Below are 19,346 nucleotides of genomic sequence, written 5' to 3'. Positions count from 1 at the left end.
AACTTCTCCAGGTTGAACATCTAATGGGTGTGAGAGCCAAGCTTTGAGTCCAACTACAAAGTAGATTGGCCTATAATGTGTCTGCTGCTGCTGTATATTCAAATGGTAAATTCTGTACCCTCAGGTCTGGTTGCTCCAAGACAAGGAGATCCTCATGTATACCAGATTTTCTTCCTTCCTTCCTTCCTTCCTTCCTTTCTTTCTTTCTTTCTTTCTTTCTTTCTTTCTTTCTTTCTTTCTTTCTTTTTTTGCCTCCTATTTTATCCCTGATTGGTTAATAAAATCCCTACAACATGGGCTGGGCAGAAGAGAGGGGACAGAGCAAAGTTTCCCTGGGCCTGGGGGCTCAGGCAGGGTCCACAAGGAGAGGGAAAAGACATGGAGGAGAAGGAAGGAGTCACCACCCCATAGGGTAGGTGGATCGTGAGTGTATTGCCATGAGGGCCAGCCTGTCAGAACAGGAGTGGCCCAGGCAGAGCATGGCAAGCAATACCTCGGGGATATGGACAGGGAAGCAGAAAAAATAGCACAGAGGGTTGATGTCTGCCCAGCTCTAGTACTTTAAGGCTTATTCTAAATCTAAAAGTTTTGTGTCTTTTATTTGGGAACTAAATGATCTACGGTGGTGTAGAAACCCCCTAATAATATTTACTGTAGCAATGGCCACTGAATTATTGTGGTATTTTAAATAAAACACACATTGAATTTCACAATTCAGGTGCAAGGCTTTTTATGTTTCCAATGTGACTGTACACCTGAGGTCATGTCTAGGTATAGAGACAGAACATGGCAGAAATACGTAGAACATTTTAAGGTCATCACACTGACCACAGGAAAGCCACAGGCTATACAGACTATGATGGATGAGGAGAAGGCTTAGTGCTCTCTGGAGTCCCCTTCCCTAGTCTTGGGATAAGACTTCCAGTAAGCCAAGACCATATTCCTCTTTCATTTCTCAAAGAGCCAGGGGTAGACCCACATATATGATTTCTTTCCCTGCAGGGTTGTTTTTTCCAAGTGCTGCCCTGTTTGAGAACTTGGTAAAGGTAAGCACCATCAGAGGAAGGCCAGCATATGAATTCTGTATAACTCTGCTCTGACAGCATGTACCTATCAAGTACTGGATGCCTTGCTGGAAATATTAATCAACCTCTAGGATCAAAAGGAAACAACCCGAGGGCCATATGGCTGTAAGCAAGTCTGAAACCATAGCCCAGTGTGGAAGTTCAGCCTTGGATCTTACATCAAACAGCGATAGCATCCAAAAGAAAAACGAAACTGAAATGGCAAGGTGAATGGTAATGACCTCATGGCAAGGATATCTAAGTCATGTGGAAAGATCCCAGTGCAAAGACACATGTCCACGAAGCTTTCACCAAGAATCCCTATTCTGTGTTCTACAACATTATATATACACACACACACAAAGAATACTCATTTATGGTCAGCTATGGGGATTGATTCTCTGGGAATCTGACTTTGAGATTGACATAGATGTATAAAGGTGTTTGACAAGTGCTCTTGGGGACCATGGCTCTGACAAAGAGGAGAGAAGAGGATGGGGCGGAGAGCACTCTGGCTCTAATGCAGTCACAAGGGTATGCAGGCAGCCGTGTGTGGGGGTCAGGAGCTGGCCTGACCCTGAAGTCTTAGCCTGCACTGGAACAAGCAGGAGGCCCGGCCTTAAAGTCTCCATTGGCTAAGGACGAGGTTCCTGGTCAGAACCCAGTTACCACATTGTAACCACATAGCCATCCCTTCTCCATTATCATTCTTCCTGAATTTCCAAGTCCTATCATGAGGATATTTGGGGCTCCACTCTGATCTTTTACTCATAGCAAACATAAAAATCAGGTGGATGGGCAGGGAGTGGAATGGCCTAAGGTTAGGCTAAACCTCAATTTTAATGGGTCCATAAGTTCAGGAGGGAGTCCATTGGCATTGTCATCTGTGGCTTCTGTGTCCTTATGCCGGGTGAGCTGACTCTGTGATACGATGCCACCTCACCTCACAGATGTCAGGGTGAAAATCATGTATGACTTTTCTGGGAAGAACTCTGCCTTTTCCTACCATCTGGAGTTATACAACATCTCTATGCACAGCTCAGAAGAGAGGGGTGGAGATTGTGGAGGCCTTAGAAGTTGAGGATCTTTTCTGATTAAGGCACATATTTTTTCCTATGTAATTTTCCCCTTGCTCTTTCCCTAATGATGGTTGACTTCATTCCTGGCCTGAAGTAAACTGGATTCCAAGGTTTTGGATTAGGGAAGTCCCTAGTTTTGAGATGACAGGCCCAGCAAGGGATGCCACTGCATACAGGTTCCTATTCCCAAGGAAGTTGTTGCTGCAGAATCACAGCCTGGGGGCAGCAGCACAGGATATCTCCCAGCTTTCTCTCCTGCACGTGCTGCAACTGTAATAAGGCTGTTTGTTTGTTTGTTTGTTTGTTTGTTTGCTTTTTATTGGAAATACCTAAAAGCTGGTCAGAGTTAATACATGCCTTTAATACAAGCACCCACAAGGTATTTTTGTTTTTGCTTTTGTTTTTGTTTTATTTCATTTCATAATTTCTGTAATTGTTGTTAGGATTCTTATTGTTTTCTTTGGTAATTCCCTCTAGCTCTTCACTCTGTACCTAGAATGTGAAGCCCATGCTCTGCATGGTCCTGTTATTCATGTAAAGGATTTTATTCTTACCACCGATGCCACAGATGAACACAATATTTACTTTCAAGTCAGGGAAACAGGCATAAAGAGGAGAGCTATGTAGTTTGGTCTCAGGTAAGCAGGCAATCAGGAGTGTAGGATGGCTTCCCAATGTTTTGGATTAGGTAAGCTTCTGTTATTGAGATGAAAGGCCTCTGCTGAAACCTTCAGTTGAGTAACAGAGAGCCTGTAAAGACTGAAAGAGTGGTTGCACCTTGAAGGTGAAGGCTGGCCCTTCAGTGCCTCTGCAGCCTGAGGCAGAGTAATTTTGGGAACACAAGAGCACTTGGCCAGAGATCATAGGGGACTGCATTTTGCTTGAGCCCTGAGACCTGGATGAGAGGAGGCCTCCACAGTCCTGATAAAGGGAAGCAGAGTCACATAGATGCGAGGGAACAATGGATCTGTGATCTGCATGTTATCCACTTCATTTATCTTTGCTGTGTACATAGTATATGTAAACGACAAGGGCATCCTACATTATCACATCTAGTCTCTCTACATGTTAAAGCAAGTGCAAGTGTAAACACAGTAGAGTTAGTTCAGCAATACATTGTATCCCATTTTGTTAAAGAACTTTGTTTTATTTATATTTATATATTTTTTCTTTTTCACTTTACGTTCTGCTCACTGACTACTGATACTTAATTACTCTCTCCCACAATCCTTCCCCAATTCTCCTGGCACAGTCTTCTCTGAGTGTATGAGGGCCAACTGTCTCAGTACCTCCCTTCTTTTAACAAAGCCTTTCCTGGGGGCATTGGTGAGGATGCTGGTTTTGAATGCCTTGGACTTGGCTTTCTTCATGCTCCAGTTTGCTGGCTTTGAGAAGTTTGTGAAGAACTGTCTGTGAACTTGGTACTTCATCCAGATGGTACACAAGAGGCAGTGGTTTTGTTAATATTTTTGAGAGTATATTTCAATCAAACCTCTCCTACTAATATCCTAACAATGACAAAGGTAATGGGAGGCTACACATCTATTTCATTAGTTTTCAGTTCTTCTCAGAGCAGCAGTGTAGAAGCCCACAAAGCTGGCAAAGTGAAGTGAGGTCAGGCAGGGGTCCTAAGAGCACAGTCCTACTTTCTTAGAGTAACTCCTAGGGACTTACCATATCCATACACCAGTAGCTCCATATGCACTGGACACCAGTGAAGTGCTCAACATTCATTGCTTTTGTCACTCAGTTTGCCACAAATGTTAGAAATCTGAAAAGTTCAGCAAATTTGAAGGTGTGAGTAACTCCCAGTGACTGGAGTAAGCTCAAACAGTCTGTGACAACGAAGAAATGATTAAGTATCCAAGAGACAAGACGCTCACCAGGATCATAGTCCTATTCCAGTAAGAAAATTTAATAATGAGGCTTCAGGTGAAAAGATAAATTAGGAGGTCTAGGCCAAATATTTTATCCTCTGCCCTCAGGGTTGCAGCCATTCTGTCAGACTTTCCTGGCCTCTCACAGGATCAGAGTTCTCACCTGGAAGCAGGAATATCTGGAAGGCACATAATACATATCCACAGACGACACTTTGGGTACAAACTGACAGGCAACTTCAAGGCTTAAAGTTATTCTCTCTCTCTCTCTCTCTCTCTCTCTCTCTCTCTCTCTCTCTCAGCTTGAGGCTGCACACACTCTGCATTCTTTTGTGCACTCTGCCTTTTTTATTGCAGTTTTCTTTTCTCAAATTCCCACAATCATGCACACGTCTGTTCATTACCCTTTCATTCTCACACACACTCTTCATACACACCTCATACATATCTCACACACACCACATGCACTCTCCTTTCACGCACACACACAATCTTCATACACACCTCACATTCTCTCCTCACTCATTTTCAAATTCTCCTCTTATGCTCTCTCCCTGGCTCTCATATTTGTTCTTACATTTGCTCTGTGATTTACTCTCTCATTCACTCCCTCATGCACTCTCTCATTTACTCTTCACATGTTCTGTAGTTATTAATAATCCAAAAGCGGGTAGAAAAAAGAGCTTTTATAATCATTGCCAAATCAAATGCAAAGAATGACTACATCCCACCAAGAACTAAGAATTACAACTGTTCCCCAAAGTTTCAGGCTAGCCCTATACCCAGGCCTGTGGCCAATATAATAATAATAATAATAATTGTAAACTTATCATTATTTAAACTTTAACTCTTTACTTTTATACTTCAGAGTCCAAAGCTCCGAGATCAGCTAATTGCATTTTCCTGTGACACTCTAATGATAAATGACATAGGCAAAACTGCCAGGCAGTGGCCAGAAAGAATCAAGGTAACCCTTAGCACACTAATTCCACTAGCGTTCTGTTCCTTGCACACAATGACTCTCATAAGGGTTCCAGTAGTTAGACTTAGTTTACTAGTATATTATTTTATATATTCTATACTTTCTTAACTAGTCTATAATATTATGTAAAACTTACTTCCTAACTTCAATAACTTTTTCCTTTCTTAGGGTCCCAATGTTGGCTCTAATTCATTTTCTCTTATTTTCTTCAAGCTGTCTTTGCAAGTCAAACCCTAATCTAGAACTACAATTCTGCAGTTATTACATTTTTTTCCAAGATGAGAATACACAGTATCCACCTGGGCCACTAGGGCTGTGCTGTGCTGTGCCCCTATGCATCAATTTCCAATTGTCTAAGAATCATAACATCAAGGAACATCTAGTTTCACAGAATTCACCAGAGCAGAAGGAGAAAGAAGTAGGAAAGTCAGATAGAATACAATAATTGTGCACACCAAGGCCAACGGATAGGCAGTCACACACAAATGAAATCTATACAGCCGTTGTCCAGGGCTAAGGTTTGGAGAAATGGAAACAACCAGTTTTTACAAAAAGCTACTGCGGGCTACTGAGATGTCTCCATAGTATGTTGTCCCCAGCATTAGCCAGAACTCAGACAACAAAGGGAGGTCAAAAGGATACAGATTGGAAAGGAAGAAGTCAAAATATCACTGTTGCAGAGGATAGGGTAGTATACATTGTATACCCCAAAAGTTACAACAGAGAACTCCTAAGCCTGATAAACAACTTCAGCAAAGTGGTTGGGTATAAAATTAACTCAAACAAATCAGTAGCCTTCCTCTACACAAAAGATAAACAAGCTGAGAAAGAAATTAGGGAAATGACACCTTTCATAGTAGTCCCAAATCATATAAAAATACCTCAGTGTGACTTTTATCAAACAAGTGAAAGATCTGTGTGACAAGAACTTCATGATATGAAGAAAGAAATTGAAGAAGATCTCAGAAAATGGAAAGATCTCCCATGTTCATGGCTTGGCAGTATGAAGATAGTAAAAATGGCCATTTTCCCAAAGTGACCTACAGTTGCAATGCAATCTCCATCAAAATTCGATTCCAATTCTTCATAGGGTTAGACAGAACAATTTGCAAATTCATTTGGAATAACAAGTAACGCAGGATAGCTAAATCTATCCTCAATAAAAGGACTTCCCTGGGAATCACCATCCCTGAACTCAAGCAGTTTACAGAGCATTAGTGATAAAACTGTATGGTATTGGTACAGAGACAGGAAGATAGACCAGTGGAATAGAACTGCAGACCCAGAAATGAACCAGCACACCTATGGTCCCTTGATTTTTGACAAAGGAGACAAAAGCATCCAGTGGAAAAAGGATAGCATTTTTAGCAAAGGGTGCTGGTTCAAATGGAGGTCAGCATATGGAGGAGTACAAATCATCCCCTTCTTATTGCCCTGTGTAAAGCTTAAGTCCAGGTGGATCAAGGACCTCTACATCAAACCAGATCACTCAAACTAATAGAAGCAAAAGCGGGGAAGAATCTTGAACACATGGACACTGGAAAAAATTTCCTGAACAAAACACGAATGGCTTATGCTCTATGATCAAGAATAGACAAATGGGACCTCATAAAGGTACAAAGCTTCTGTAAGGCAAAGGACACTGTGGTTAGGACAAACCAGCAACCAACAGATTGGGAAAAGACCTTTACTAATCCTACAACTGATAGAGGGCTAATATCCAAAATATACAAGAACTCATGAAGTTGGACTGCAGGGAGACTAATAACCCTATTAAAAATTGCAGTTCAGAGCTAAACAAAGAATTCATAGCTGAGGAATATGGAGTGGCTGAGAAGCACCAAAAGAAATGTTCAACATCTTTAGTTATAAGGGAAATGCAAATCAAAACAACCCTGAGATTCCACCTCACACCAGTCTGAATGGCTAAGATAAAATACTCAGGCGACAGAAGATGCTTGCACGGATGTCAGAAAGAGGAACATTCCTCCATTGTTGGTGAGATTGCAGACTGGTACAACCATTCTGGATATCAGTCTGGAGGTTCCTCAGAAAATTAGACATTGCACTAGCTGAGGACCCAGCTATACCTCTCTTGCACATATACCCAAAAGATGCTCCAACATACAACAGGGCACATGCTCCACCATGTTCATAGCAGCCTTATTTATAATAGTCAGAAAATGAAAAGATCCCAGATGCCCATCAACAGAGGAATGGAAAGAGAAAGTGTGGTACATCTACACAATAGGATACTACAGAGATATCAAAAACAATGACTTCATGAAATTCATAGGCAAATAGAATGAACCAGAAAATATCATCCTGAGTGAGTTAACCCAATGACAGAAATACACACATGGTATGCACTCATTGATAAGTGAATATTAGCCCAAATGCTCAAATTCTCCAAGATTCACAGACCAAATGAAATTCAGGAAGGATGACCAAAATGCTGGTTCTTCACTCCTTCCTTTAAAGGAGAAGAAGAATCCCTATTGAAGGGATAGGGAGGCAAAGTTTAAAACAGAGCCTAGAGAAATGGCCATTCAGAGTCTACCCCATATGTGACCTATACACATACAGCCTTCAAACTAGATAAGGTGGATGAAGCTAAGAGGTGCAGGCTGACAGGAACTGGATATAGATGTCTCCTGAGAGGCACAGCCAGAGCATGTCAAATACAGTGGCGAATGCTAGCAGCAAACCATTGAACTGAGAACAGGACCTCAGTTGGAGGAATTACAGAAAGATTGAAAGAGTTGAAGGGACTTGCAACCCCATAAGAACAACCATGCCTGCCAAGCAGAGTTCCCAGAGACTAAACCACTACCCAACCACTATACAGGGACTGTGCCATGGCCTCATCTGCATGTGTATCAGAGGATGGTCTTCTTGGGCACAAATGGAATGAGCAGCCCTTGGTCCTGCCTAGGCTGGGAAAGTGGATGGCTGGTGAAGGGAATACTTTTATAGCAGAGGGGGAGGGCGATGGTATTAGGACTTATTTCTGGGAAAAAGGAAAGAATAACATTTGAATTCAAAAAGAAAGATATCCAATTAAAATTCAACAACAAAATGGTGTTTAGAGCTTCGAATCTAAAAAAGCCACAGTCAGGAAATAGAGAATTGTATGCCTCTGGTTTTCTTCAAATATGCTCAGGGCCCAGGTAGGTTCTGGGTCCAGGCTGAACCAAGCAGGTTCCTGCCACTGACTGCTCCTCTATTCCTGTTTCCAGAGGCAGCATGCAGATTAATATTGGGCCAGAGATGTGGGCAGAGCTGGTCAGAAGTGGCTTTCTGTCCTGTGGTCTCAGGATTATCTGCATTCCTGGGTGTTCAGCACTCCCCACCATGGGATTTGGGTGCAGGCTTCCGGATTGCTTTAAACTCCCTTATGCCACGTTTATATGTCCTGGGAGATATTACAGAGAAATTAATTTTATCCCATTAATTTGTTCAACACTCTCATCCACAGAGTATAATTAAGAGGTAACTATATATTTGACAGCAAGCATACACAGTGGGTAATATATGCAATATGAAGTTGAAATTCACAGAGTTTGGAACACAGTGAACAGTGACTGTATAATTGCCTTTGAATCTCAGTCTGACTGGGAAGTGATTTTGATGCCCAGTCCCCATGAGAATGCAGAGATCCATCCCTCCCTGATAGCTGTGGGACTTCAGATGTTGACACTAGTGATCAATAAAGAAGGTTCTTAAGAGTGAAGAGTTTGAGATTACTCTTTTTTTCACCAGGATATATCCATTTTACTTGATAGTAACCAGATGCAGGTAGTCAATATACACAGTCTATATCCTTATCAAAATAGAAAACAAAATGAACAAAACAACAACACATAAATAACAAAACTTCAAACGAATAGGAGGAAAACCAAATAACCAAAATAATTAAAACTCAGCCACACTTAAATAGAGGAGCTGCGCTAAGCATTTTTTGCTGCTCCTTTTGCAGAATAGATTTATAGCCTGTGTCTTTCCTTGGAGACACAGTAGACAAGCAGTTACTGATGGTAATAATCTTTCCAAGAGGAGTGGAAGTAGGTCTGTTTTGTTGGAGTGGGGGCATTAAGGACAAAGCCATCCAATACTGAGTATAAATGATATTACAGACTTTGTCTCAAAGACTTTCCAATATTGTGAACTGATCTCCATGAAACTCTTCTGGATGACCCATCAGGACAAGTACAAATTTACACGTGCACAGTCTTTCTGGATGACCAGCAGCCCTTGATTGATGTGCATCAACACTTCTCTGGGTCCCTCCAAAAGTGTACACTTGCTGGAGAGAGCTGAGGTGAAAGTACGGTCTATTCAATCCAAAGAAATCAAAGTAAAGGAGGAAAATGCAGTCCACAATTGCTATGGACATTACAGATGAGACGCAATAGTGGTGTATTTGCTGTGCACACTTAGTTCTCCTCCTGTAGCTCTTCTCTCCAAGGGAGATCTTGTCCTGGTCTGTGTCATGTTCGAGTTTCTGCTGGAGAATTTCAGACCTAGCAGAGCAAGGGAATAAAGGTTTAGTGAGTGGTTTCCAATTCAGCTCTCCCTCTTACATCAGCTCTATTCAGTTGGACAATCCAGCATGACCTGTCAGCTGAGGTCAGTCCCTGCATCCCCAAGTGTCATAGAGTACCTGGGCTTGGATTTATATCTCAGGTTTTCAAACTGCTAGAATTTGAACTGTGGACTATGGACTGTACTGGGATTAAGAGAAAAATGAGCATATTTTGTCACTGGTCCAGGTATATTATATTGAATAATAACATTGTAGCTGGGTCTGAATCTGAGTTCAAGAGACGTATGAGCAACCTAGAATACCATGTGGATTCCTTCTGGAGAACATGCCCAGAATTGAGGTGAAAGTTCTGATTATGTTAGCACTGAAGGAACCCGTCTAGTTTCCATTTGTAACCACTGAATCTGCAAATACACAGAGAAGCCATCTCACTTCAAATCCATGGGAATTGCATAGATCCTGTAATCACTGAGAATGTGCTCCATGCAAATCTTCCTAGCGTACACATGGACATTAAAGCTGATTGTGATGTAGAAACAGAACAGCACCCTGTAAGTCTATGGCTAGTGTAAGGCAATTTGTGAGAGGACAGAAGAGAAAATGTCCTCAGATCTTTCCAGAGAGATCACAGGAAGAAAGGAGTAGAACATAGCAAGAAATCCAGAGGATCATATATATTGTTTCATGGGCAAAATTCACATGAACTGTACCAGAACTATACTCTGAGTAGCTCTTTAGCTGCCTGAGGCTGAAATCCATGTAGGTGGTCATTCACCCAAAACAGGTACTTATATAGGGAAAGGATATTCAAATGGATTCCAGCCTGTGTTCCTACCTGAACATTAATGCTTAATGTAAAGATTCCCCAGGATTCGCTGGAGGCATAAAAACAAATGTTGAGTGGGATATGTACATAGTGAATAGAGCCTACAGATAGCTCAGTCAGTGATGTGCTGTCCTCTCATAAACCGACATAGACTCAGGGTTCTTTCCCTATTACCAATCTTGCTTTGCAAGTTCCCGAGGCTGTGTAGAGCAGTCTTGTTCCCCAGCAAAGGATCATATGTTGGTGGTGGACTAGACTCTTGTTCTTGTTCACTGTTTCAGACTTTCCCCAAAGTGTGCAGCTTCTTCTAATCTGAGCTGTCTTTACCATAGACTGAGTGACTTCATGCCCAAAGCTAGAATCATAGGAAATCTCCATAACCAGGATCCAAATCAACAATTTTTCTCCCCGTAATGTGATTGTGCCACAGATATTTTGAGTAAGTACGTAAAAGCTTGCATGGATTTTCTCAGACTGAATCAGAATCTATGGAAGGGCTCCACCCTATGGTACACTTTTACTCCTTGCCTGATGGACGTCTGGATAGATTCTCCTTCAGGGCTACTCTGGGACCACTACAACACTGATGTGCCCTAGTTGCAATGGCAATACCTACTCCTTGTTGTGGAATCACTGGGTTAACTAAACCTTCTGTTCCACTTTCTGAACATGGCTTCTCATAGGGCTACCTGTTCTTAAACTCCCAGACCCATCTGAAATTCATCATTTCTCCTAACTCCATTGAGGCTGAAATTAACTGAGAGAAAATGATGTTGATTGACAGCACTTGCAGAATGCTACACAGATAACATAGGGGAGCGCTTTAGATTATCTGTGCACCAAAGGGGCTCCTGACACTGCCCTGTTCTTGCACCACAGCATAGCTATGGGGCTTTTGCTGGATGACAATACAACTCCAAGCAACTCAAATTCTCAATGAATAAAATCCAAGCCAAAGTCCCAGCGGAAGCTGTAGTGTGCCAAGGTAGCTGGAGAGAAATGGTAGCAGGCCATGTGGAAAGCAACCTTGGAGAAGACACAGTGAGTGACACACCCTTCCAGTGGGCTTTCACCATTCACAAAGAACAGAGAAGCCGCATAAACTCATGGATTTTAGAGAGAAGCCCCCCTTACCTCCCTGTACTCCTTTCCTTTGATGTGCTCCAAAGGATTTCAATGCAGACCAGTAGTTTTACCCCTAATCACTTGAAAATCTAACTTTACAGGTGTTTTTGTGTCCTCTTTTTGGGGGCCTGCATTTCTTTTTTGGGGGGGGGCTGCATTTCTACAAGACTTTATTGTCCTTCTTTTACACCATAACTAAAAGGGACCTGCAAGCTCCAGGCCTGTACCATTTGTTACCACTGTGAAACACGACTCACTTGAACATATTTCCCACTCCTCCCCCAGACATCACGAGATAATTCTTTTACGGTATTTTTGAAAACAGATTAAATTAATACCTTAAGTGTCCTTTTGCTGTACAGAGCTGGATGGAGATGCCAAATAACTGGGCAGCTGTATTTCATGTTTCATGGATGTAAAGTGAACTCTTAGAGTACTTTTCTCATGAAACTTGGAAATAGAGGGAAACACATTCACTACTGCAAACACAAACACACACAAACACACAGAAATACACAGATACTCACTTGCACGCACAAATGAAAACTTTGATCTTGTGCAGCACATTTCCTGTTGAGTGAGGAATTAGTGGGAGCTATGCTGTGTACAAGTCTCTTAGACTCAAGCAGGCTGTGCTGCCCTGGCCTGTACTCATTTCCACTTCAGGAAACCTTTCTATGCAGATACTTGTTGGTTTTACAAGTAAGTTACATGTTCTGCACAGATAGCCTAAACAATACAACATCAAATTCCCAAGAGAGAGATTCTAGGAAAAGACTCCATCAAGCTCTATGTTGACTCATCATAGGCCCCTCACTAAAACTACCCTGTTTCCTTCATAGAAGACCTTGGAACCATCAGAGAAGACAGGGACTCATGGTCATTTACCAGGAACTTTTCATCACATTAGAGTTCATGTGATGTTAAAACAACCTCAATGTCAGTCAGAAGGAGGCTAAAGAAATAACATACCCTGACTTTTCTGAAATGCAGCACTGTGTACAGTATTGAGAGGGAATCTATCCTTAAAGAATGCCATGCCCATGATATAGTCAGCAAAGCAATGTCAGCAGAGGGATGCACTCTAGGATTCCATGCAAGATCATGGTGAAGCCAATAAGACAATCCAGAATCTTCCCGGGGGATACCTCTGTTCAGGTAAAGTGAAGAAATCTAATCCTTATTTTGAAAATAGTTGAATGGTTTAAGAATGTGTTGAGACAAATAAGAGACAGGGCTCCACCTGGAACTGGACCGGTGATGCAAAGACTGCTGGACAACACAAAAAAAGGAAGCTTCATGTTTGTTGAGAGACCTAGGCTTAAAGGACGAAGTTGGATAATGACTGGACAAAACTGCATGTCATGAACTGGCCTCCCCGCAGGCTCCCTAAGATGCAGATCAGCACAGCAATGCACCTTTCTTGGTGAGAATTGGGGGTATATACGGATAACTTTGTTCTTGAAGTCTCAAATCTCTCATGCCAACCCTCAGCCTTTGAGAAACCTTTTCCACATCCTTGTTCTTCTATCCAGCTTCAGATTGTAAGGCCCACATACGAACTCTCCAGGAGCACTCAAATAAGACAGGACTGACATGCTGCTCCTCAGGCTCTGTAGTTATCCAAGATCTATGAAGCATGAAGTCACCATTTTCATATACAGGGACATGAGGGGAGGAAGAACAAAAGCCACCACAAATGAGAACCGGTTCTTTGCCATTTCCACCAGCCTCTCCTCCTTGAAAACTACTTACTTCCTGGAGTCTCACAAGATCCCTGTAATGAAAATGAGCTCCAGGCTTTTGCTTCATCCCTCAAAGCCCTGTTCTAGTCTAAAGAGGGGCTCCCACATAGCACCCTCCACACACATGGCATGTAGTGCTGTGATATGTGATCAACCCATCTCCCTTAATAAACTGCAGAGTCTCAAAGAGCAGGAGCATTCGCTTTCCAAACATGCAGTTTCCTGAAGAGGGGCTATCTCCACAGAAAGCCTTGTAAACCATCACATGAATGAACACTTGGATGAGACCTAGGTCAGGACATGGATCAATCAATAGACAGTTACATTGGTTTGTCTATGTTTATGGAAAGACCTGAGGACAACCTGACCTGGAGGCCTAATCCTACCTGCTGTTCCTTTGCACTGGGGACACAGATGTTCATTCCGGCCTCTTCACAGAGCCTCTTTGCCTCCACACAGGATGCTGGCCGTTCAGTCTGCTCCACCAGCAGTTCTCTGTTCTCATTCAGCAAAATCTGTATATTGTTCTTCAATTGAGTTTGTTCACGCAGAAGCTGGGAGTGCCTGATGCTGAACCACAAACAAAAAATGGTAAACCCAGCCAGCTTCTATTTGCCTGTCACTCTTGCAAGTCCAATCATCCCTTCAAGGAATCCCTCATCCCCAGACATCCCCAGAACAGAGCCACACTATACAAGTTAGCACCAATTAGAGGAGGTCAAATCCAGAATCCACATTCAACATGAATCAAAGTACTTCTGATAATCCTGACACTAAGACGGTTTATATAAATCCAGGAAGAAGAAATGGTCCATATGGGTGCTTATATGTCCATGATATGCTAAAACCATCTTCACGTAGTGGGGAAATCCCCTCTGAGGGGTAATTGAAGTCCCAATAGCTATACAATCTTTCCATGTGTTTCTCATGGATCACAGATCTTTAAATCTTCTGTCAGAGTCCTAGAGATTCAGAGTTGATTGATATTCCCATCACGGTACAAAACTTTCTATCTAGAGGATCCTTAATGGGGAAAATAACAATTGGAGGGTCTTCTATAGCCTTCACATGTAGGACAACTGAGTCCAAGAGCTACAAACATAAGACCCTTGCCAGGAGGCAGGCTTCTTGTTAAAAGTCAGACACTACAGAACCAGTGCCCTGACTTTGGTTCAATGTCATACAGGACAGGAGCATTCCCTGCCTAGTGCTGGGTTCTCATCTCTGTCAGCGACTCACCGGTAGGAACTGTTCACTTGTATGAGCTCCTTGTACCTCTCCATGGCCTCACTTATTGAACTGGTCATCATTTGCATAGCCATCATTCTCATCTCATGTGCGGATTGAAGGACTGGCAATTCGACATCCAGCCTGTTGTGGGGCATGGCCCAAGAAAAAAATAACCATCTGAACTCAGGATTTCAGAATTAAGTGAATTGTAAATTAAAAAAACCCAATAAAAAATTGAAATTTAAGAAATGTGGGGGGAGGGAAGAATGTGGCAAACACAAAGACCAGAGCAAAAAACACAACAGTGAGACTCCAACAACAATTCTTTCAAGGAAATATTTCTACGCAAATCAGCAAAGAGTTATTTTGAAATATGGACATTTTCTAAGACTGTGGAGATATGGTTCCCCCAAGACCAACTGTACTGCAGTGGCTTGGGTCTAACAGATAGCTGTGATGATATTTCTTTTGTTTTGAAAACAGGGATTCTCAAACCTTGTTTCCTACTGTTCCATGAATTCCCAGAGGGCATAACTACTTTGACAGGGAAGAGGATTTGTAACCCCTCCTTCCCTCAGGAGGGTCCTATCTACCACCTAAGTAAACAGAAGATGCAAAGTGCTCAGTTGATCCATGTGGGCATCCCCACTATCATGACCTGCAAACTGTCCATCAGACATATCCTAAGATCCCATGAAACTCCCCAGACTCCCTGACCGAGAGCTTAATACCCACAAACACTTTCACATACTTACATACCAATCAATATACAAACACAAGCAGAATCCCAACTACATGCATGGAGGTGCCATAGAATCAGTGTATAATGAAAAAAATTAGAGGAAAAGAGGGATGACGTGCAGGCATTTCATCCCCTCACTTAGAGGCAGCAAGTGTGACCAGGTCCTTCTAGCTGTTGACAGAACCAATGCTAATCCAAGGAGCTCAGGGTCAAGTACAAAAGAGGTTGACCCTAAACACACAGGACCTAGCTTGTCTCACAAGCAAATGCCTTCCAAATCTCCTTAAAATCCAGGATGAGAGGTAAACCTCTCTTGTGCTAAGAGGAAATCTTGGGTTAGCAGAGAGAAAGCACAAGACAGTGAACAGGTTACTGGCCATAATGACTACCTGTGGTCCCAATCATCATAGATATAAAGGTCCAGGATTTGATAAAATTCATCCCTCTCGAATTGACACTTCTGGATTTCAAATTTAAGTTCCTCCAGTTCCTTTAAACACTCCTCTTGCTTACTGATGACATTTTGGGATGATGCCTTCCTACCAAAACCTGTAAATAGATAAACCCAAGTGAATTTGCATATTTGGTGGCCCATGGGCAGAAAAGATCATTCTGAATCCGAAAAGGAGGTGAGGAAGGGGAAATGGTAGAGACTGGGTGAATCCCTTAAAGAGCAGAAAAGCTTTCTTAAAGGTGGATTCTTTTTTTTTTTTTTTTTTTGGTTCTTTTTTTTTTTTTTTTTTTCGGAGCTGGGGACCGAACCCAGGGCCTTGCGCTTCCTAGGCAAGCGCTCTACCACTGAGCTAAATCCCCAACCCCCTTAAAGGTGGATTCTTAAGCTATGTCCCTCTTCCCAACCTCTAATGCCATACACGTGCCACATTCACTTTTACAGGACCCCTCACCCTGAATAGTATAACCTGACTGATACATAAACATCTGGGACGTTGTTATCTCATATCAGATGTGTTTCAGTTAATCCTGGAGTTCATACTGCTTAGCACCATCATGCTCTAATCATGTGTGTTCCACCCAAAGTGTCTGAGAACTCAATTCATTTCTCGGGGTGCATCCTTCCTTGTTCTCACCATCAGAGACTTATGTAACCTACAGTAATCTAGAGGAAGAAATGCTTCAACTCCCAACCATGGATGGTCACATTGTTAATCTCACTGTGCCTCCTCCTGCCATGCATTGACACTCACAATTAAAAAGCTTCCAGAAAAGAAACTGAAGGCTTACCACTTTCTGGCTTTCTCTCAAATTAAAGATCAGGAACTCCTGACTCTTGGTTTGCCTTTGAGAAATCCCAAGGCTCCTGCTTGTAAGGCCTAATCTTAGAAGGCACATCTCAAACATACCTCCTTGAGGATGTTCCCCAACTCTGCCCAGGACTCACCAAGCCTTCCCCAGAATGATTTCCTTCCTTCCAAGGAAGATGAGAGGAGGTCATCTTCCTTCAGCCTTGGTGTGGTCTCTCCTTGATCAACACTTTCCTTCTGAAATAGCCTGAGCGGCTGGCGAAACATGCCTGTTTGTGAACCCAAAGGGAACTGAAGGAATATCCCAAAGGCAGTTGGTGTCACCACAACACTGGTGACATCACAGAAGATTCTAGGGATCTCTTAGATACAATAGATTGTCCAGTGAAGGGCTTACTGATGATGCTACTGGGAAGTTCTATAACCTACCTGCTAACTAGCTCTCCAAAAATTGATCAATTTCTGTGCGGACCCTTTCCTCCAGTCTCTCATACATCACTGGGAATAGCATTTGGCAACCTCTATTGCTAAGCTAGATGTTTCTCTGTGCATCATTAGAACTCAACAGTGCTTTTGCTGGGGAGGGCTGCTTACAACCTGAATGAGAGAACAGATTTTTCTTAGCACCCAAATCTCTAGGGACCAAGGAAGAGGGAGTTTTTTCTTAAAAGTAAATCTACTACTCGCGACAATGCATGTGACACACATTTCGATTCCTAAGGTTTTCCTTTTTATGGAGGCCAATATGTTTCTTCTAGACCTCTGAGTGTATAAAACCTGGAAATATTTGCTTACTGTGCAGTCCTTGACAGTTGACATTGTTTTTATTTACATATCCATGTATTTCACAAAATCAATGGTCTATTATCTTATTTTTTTAGAATAAAAACTCCTTTTTTCTTGAAACATAGGGATCAACTACAGGGCATATATAAAATAATAAATTTCTGTACCTTTTATATATTAAGTTGGACATCCTCCCTTTCTCAAATATAACAAGACAGTGAAATCGGACATCAGCGAGCAAACGTCAACCTGGACCTTGTGTTACCACATTGTAACCACATAGCCATCCCTTCTCCAATATCGTTCTTCCTGAATTTCCAAGTCCAATCCTGAGGATATTTGGGGCTGCACGCTGATCTTTTATTCAGAGCAAACATAAAAATCAGGCGGATGGGCAGGGAGTGGAATGGCCTAAGGTTAGGCTAAACCTCAATTTTAATGGGTCCATAAGTTCAGGAGGGAGTCCATTGGCATTGTCATCTGTGGCTTCTGTGTCCTTATCCTGGGTGTGCTGACTCTGTGATACGATGCCACCTCACCTCACAGATGTCAGGGTGAAAATCATGTATGACTTTTCTGGGAAGAACTCTGCCTTTTACTACCATCTGGAGTTATACAACATCACTATGCACAGCTCAGAAGAGAGGGGTGGAGATTGTGGAGGCCTTAGAAGTTGAGGATCTTTTCTGATTAAGGCACATATTTTTTCCTATGTAATTTTTCCCTTGCTCTTTCACTAATGATGGTTGACTTCATTCCTGGCCTGAAGTCAACTGGATTCCAAGGTTTGGGATTAGGGAAGCCCCTCTTTTTGAGATGACAGGCCCAGCAAGGGATCCCACTGCATACAGGTTCCTATTCCCAAGGAAGTTGTTGCTGCAGAATCACAGCATGGGGGCAGCAGCACAGGACATCTCCCAGCTTTCTCTCCTGCACCTGCAGCACTTTTAATAAGGCTGTTTGTTTGTTTGTTTGCTTTTTATTGGAAATACCTACAAAGCTGGTCAAAATTAATACGTGCCTTAAATTCCAGCACCCACAAAGTATTGTTGTTTTTGCTTTTGTTTTTGTTTTATTTCATTTCATTATTTCTGTAATTGTTGTTAGGATTCTTATTGTTTTCTTTGGTAATTCCCTCTAGCTATTCAATTTGCAAGTAGAATGTAAAGCCATGCTCTGCATGGTCCTCTTATTCATGTTAAGGATTTTATTCTTACCACCAAGACCACAGATGAGCACAATATTTACTTTCAAATCAGGAAAACAGGCAGAAAGAAGAGAGCTATGTTGTTTGGTCTCAGGTAACCAAACAATGAGGAGTGTAGGATGGCTTCCCAATGTTTTGGATTAGATAAGATTCTGTTATTGAGATGAAAGGCCTCTGCTGAAGCCTCCAGTTGAGTAACAGAGAGCCTGAAAAGGCTGAAAGAGTGGTTGTACCTTGAAGGTGAAGGCTGGCCCTTCAGTGCCTCTGCAGCCTGAGGCAGAGTTCTACTGGGAACAGAAGAGAACTTGGCCAGAGATCATAGGGGACTGCATTTTGGTTGAGCCCTGAGACCTGGATGAGCAGAGGCCTCCACAGTCCTGATAAGGGAAGCAGAGCCACATAGATGTGAGGGAACAATGGATCTTTGAACTGCATGTTCTCCAATTCATTTATCTTTGCTATATACATAGTATATGTAAATGACAAGGGCATCCTACTTTATCACATCTAGTCTCTCTAGATCTTAAAGCATGTGCAAGTGTAAACAGAGTAGAGTTAGTTCAGCAATACATTGTGTCCCATTTTGTTAAAGACGTTTATTTTATTTCTATTTATATTTTTTTCTTTTTCTTTTTCTTGACTACTGATACCTAATTACTCTCCCACAATCCTTCCCCAATTCTCCTGGCACAGTCTTCTCTGAGTGTATGAGGGCCAACTGTCTCAGTACCTCCCTTCTTTTACCAAAGCCTTTCCTGGGGGCATTCGTGAGGATGCTGGTTTTGAATGCCTTGGACTTGGCTTTCTTCATGCTCCAGTTTGCTGGCTTTGAGAAGTTTGTGAAGAACTGTCTGTGAACTTGGTACTTCATCCAG

The 19,346-nt window shown here is 42.2% G+C and overlaps 1 protein-coding gene across 1 annotated transcript; it reads right to left on the bottom strand.

The window, feature by feature from the left end:
- Window positions 1-8,482: 8,482 nt before the first annotated feature.
- On the bottom strand, window positions 8,483-16,834 carry LOC134480538 (uncharacterized). The gene is made up of 5 exons (XM_063268074.1): window positions 16,616-16,834; window positions 15,606-15,765; window positions 14,484-14,615; window positions 13,631-13,814; window positions 8,483-9,525 (listed from the first exon to the last, which is right to left on the bottom strand). The coding sequence occupies exons 1-5, from the start codon at window positions 16,743-16,745 to the stop codon at window positions 9,520-9,522; spliced, it is 612 nt and encodes a 203-aa protein (XP_063124144.1). The 5' UTR covers window positions 16,746-16,834; the 3' UTR covers window positions 8,483-9,519.
- Between the last annotated feature and the right edge of the window lie 2,512 nt (window positions 16,835-19,346).

Source organism: Rattus norvegicus, chromosome 9 (genome assembly GCF_036323735.1).
Source record: "Rattus norvegicus strain BN/NHsdMcwi chromosome 9, GRCr8, whole genome shotgun sequence".
NCBI classification, from domain to species: Eukaryota; Metazoa; Chordata; class Mammalia; order Rodentia; family Muridae; genus Rattus; species Rattus norvegicus.
Note: the sequence above shows the minus strand (reverse complement) of the source record. Positions and strands in the feature narration are given on the sequence as shown.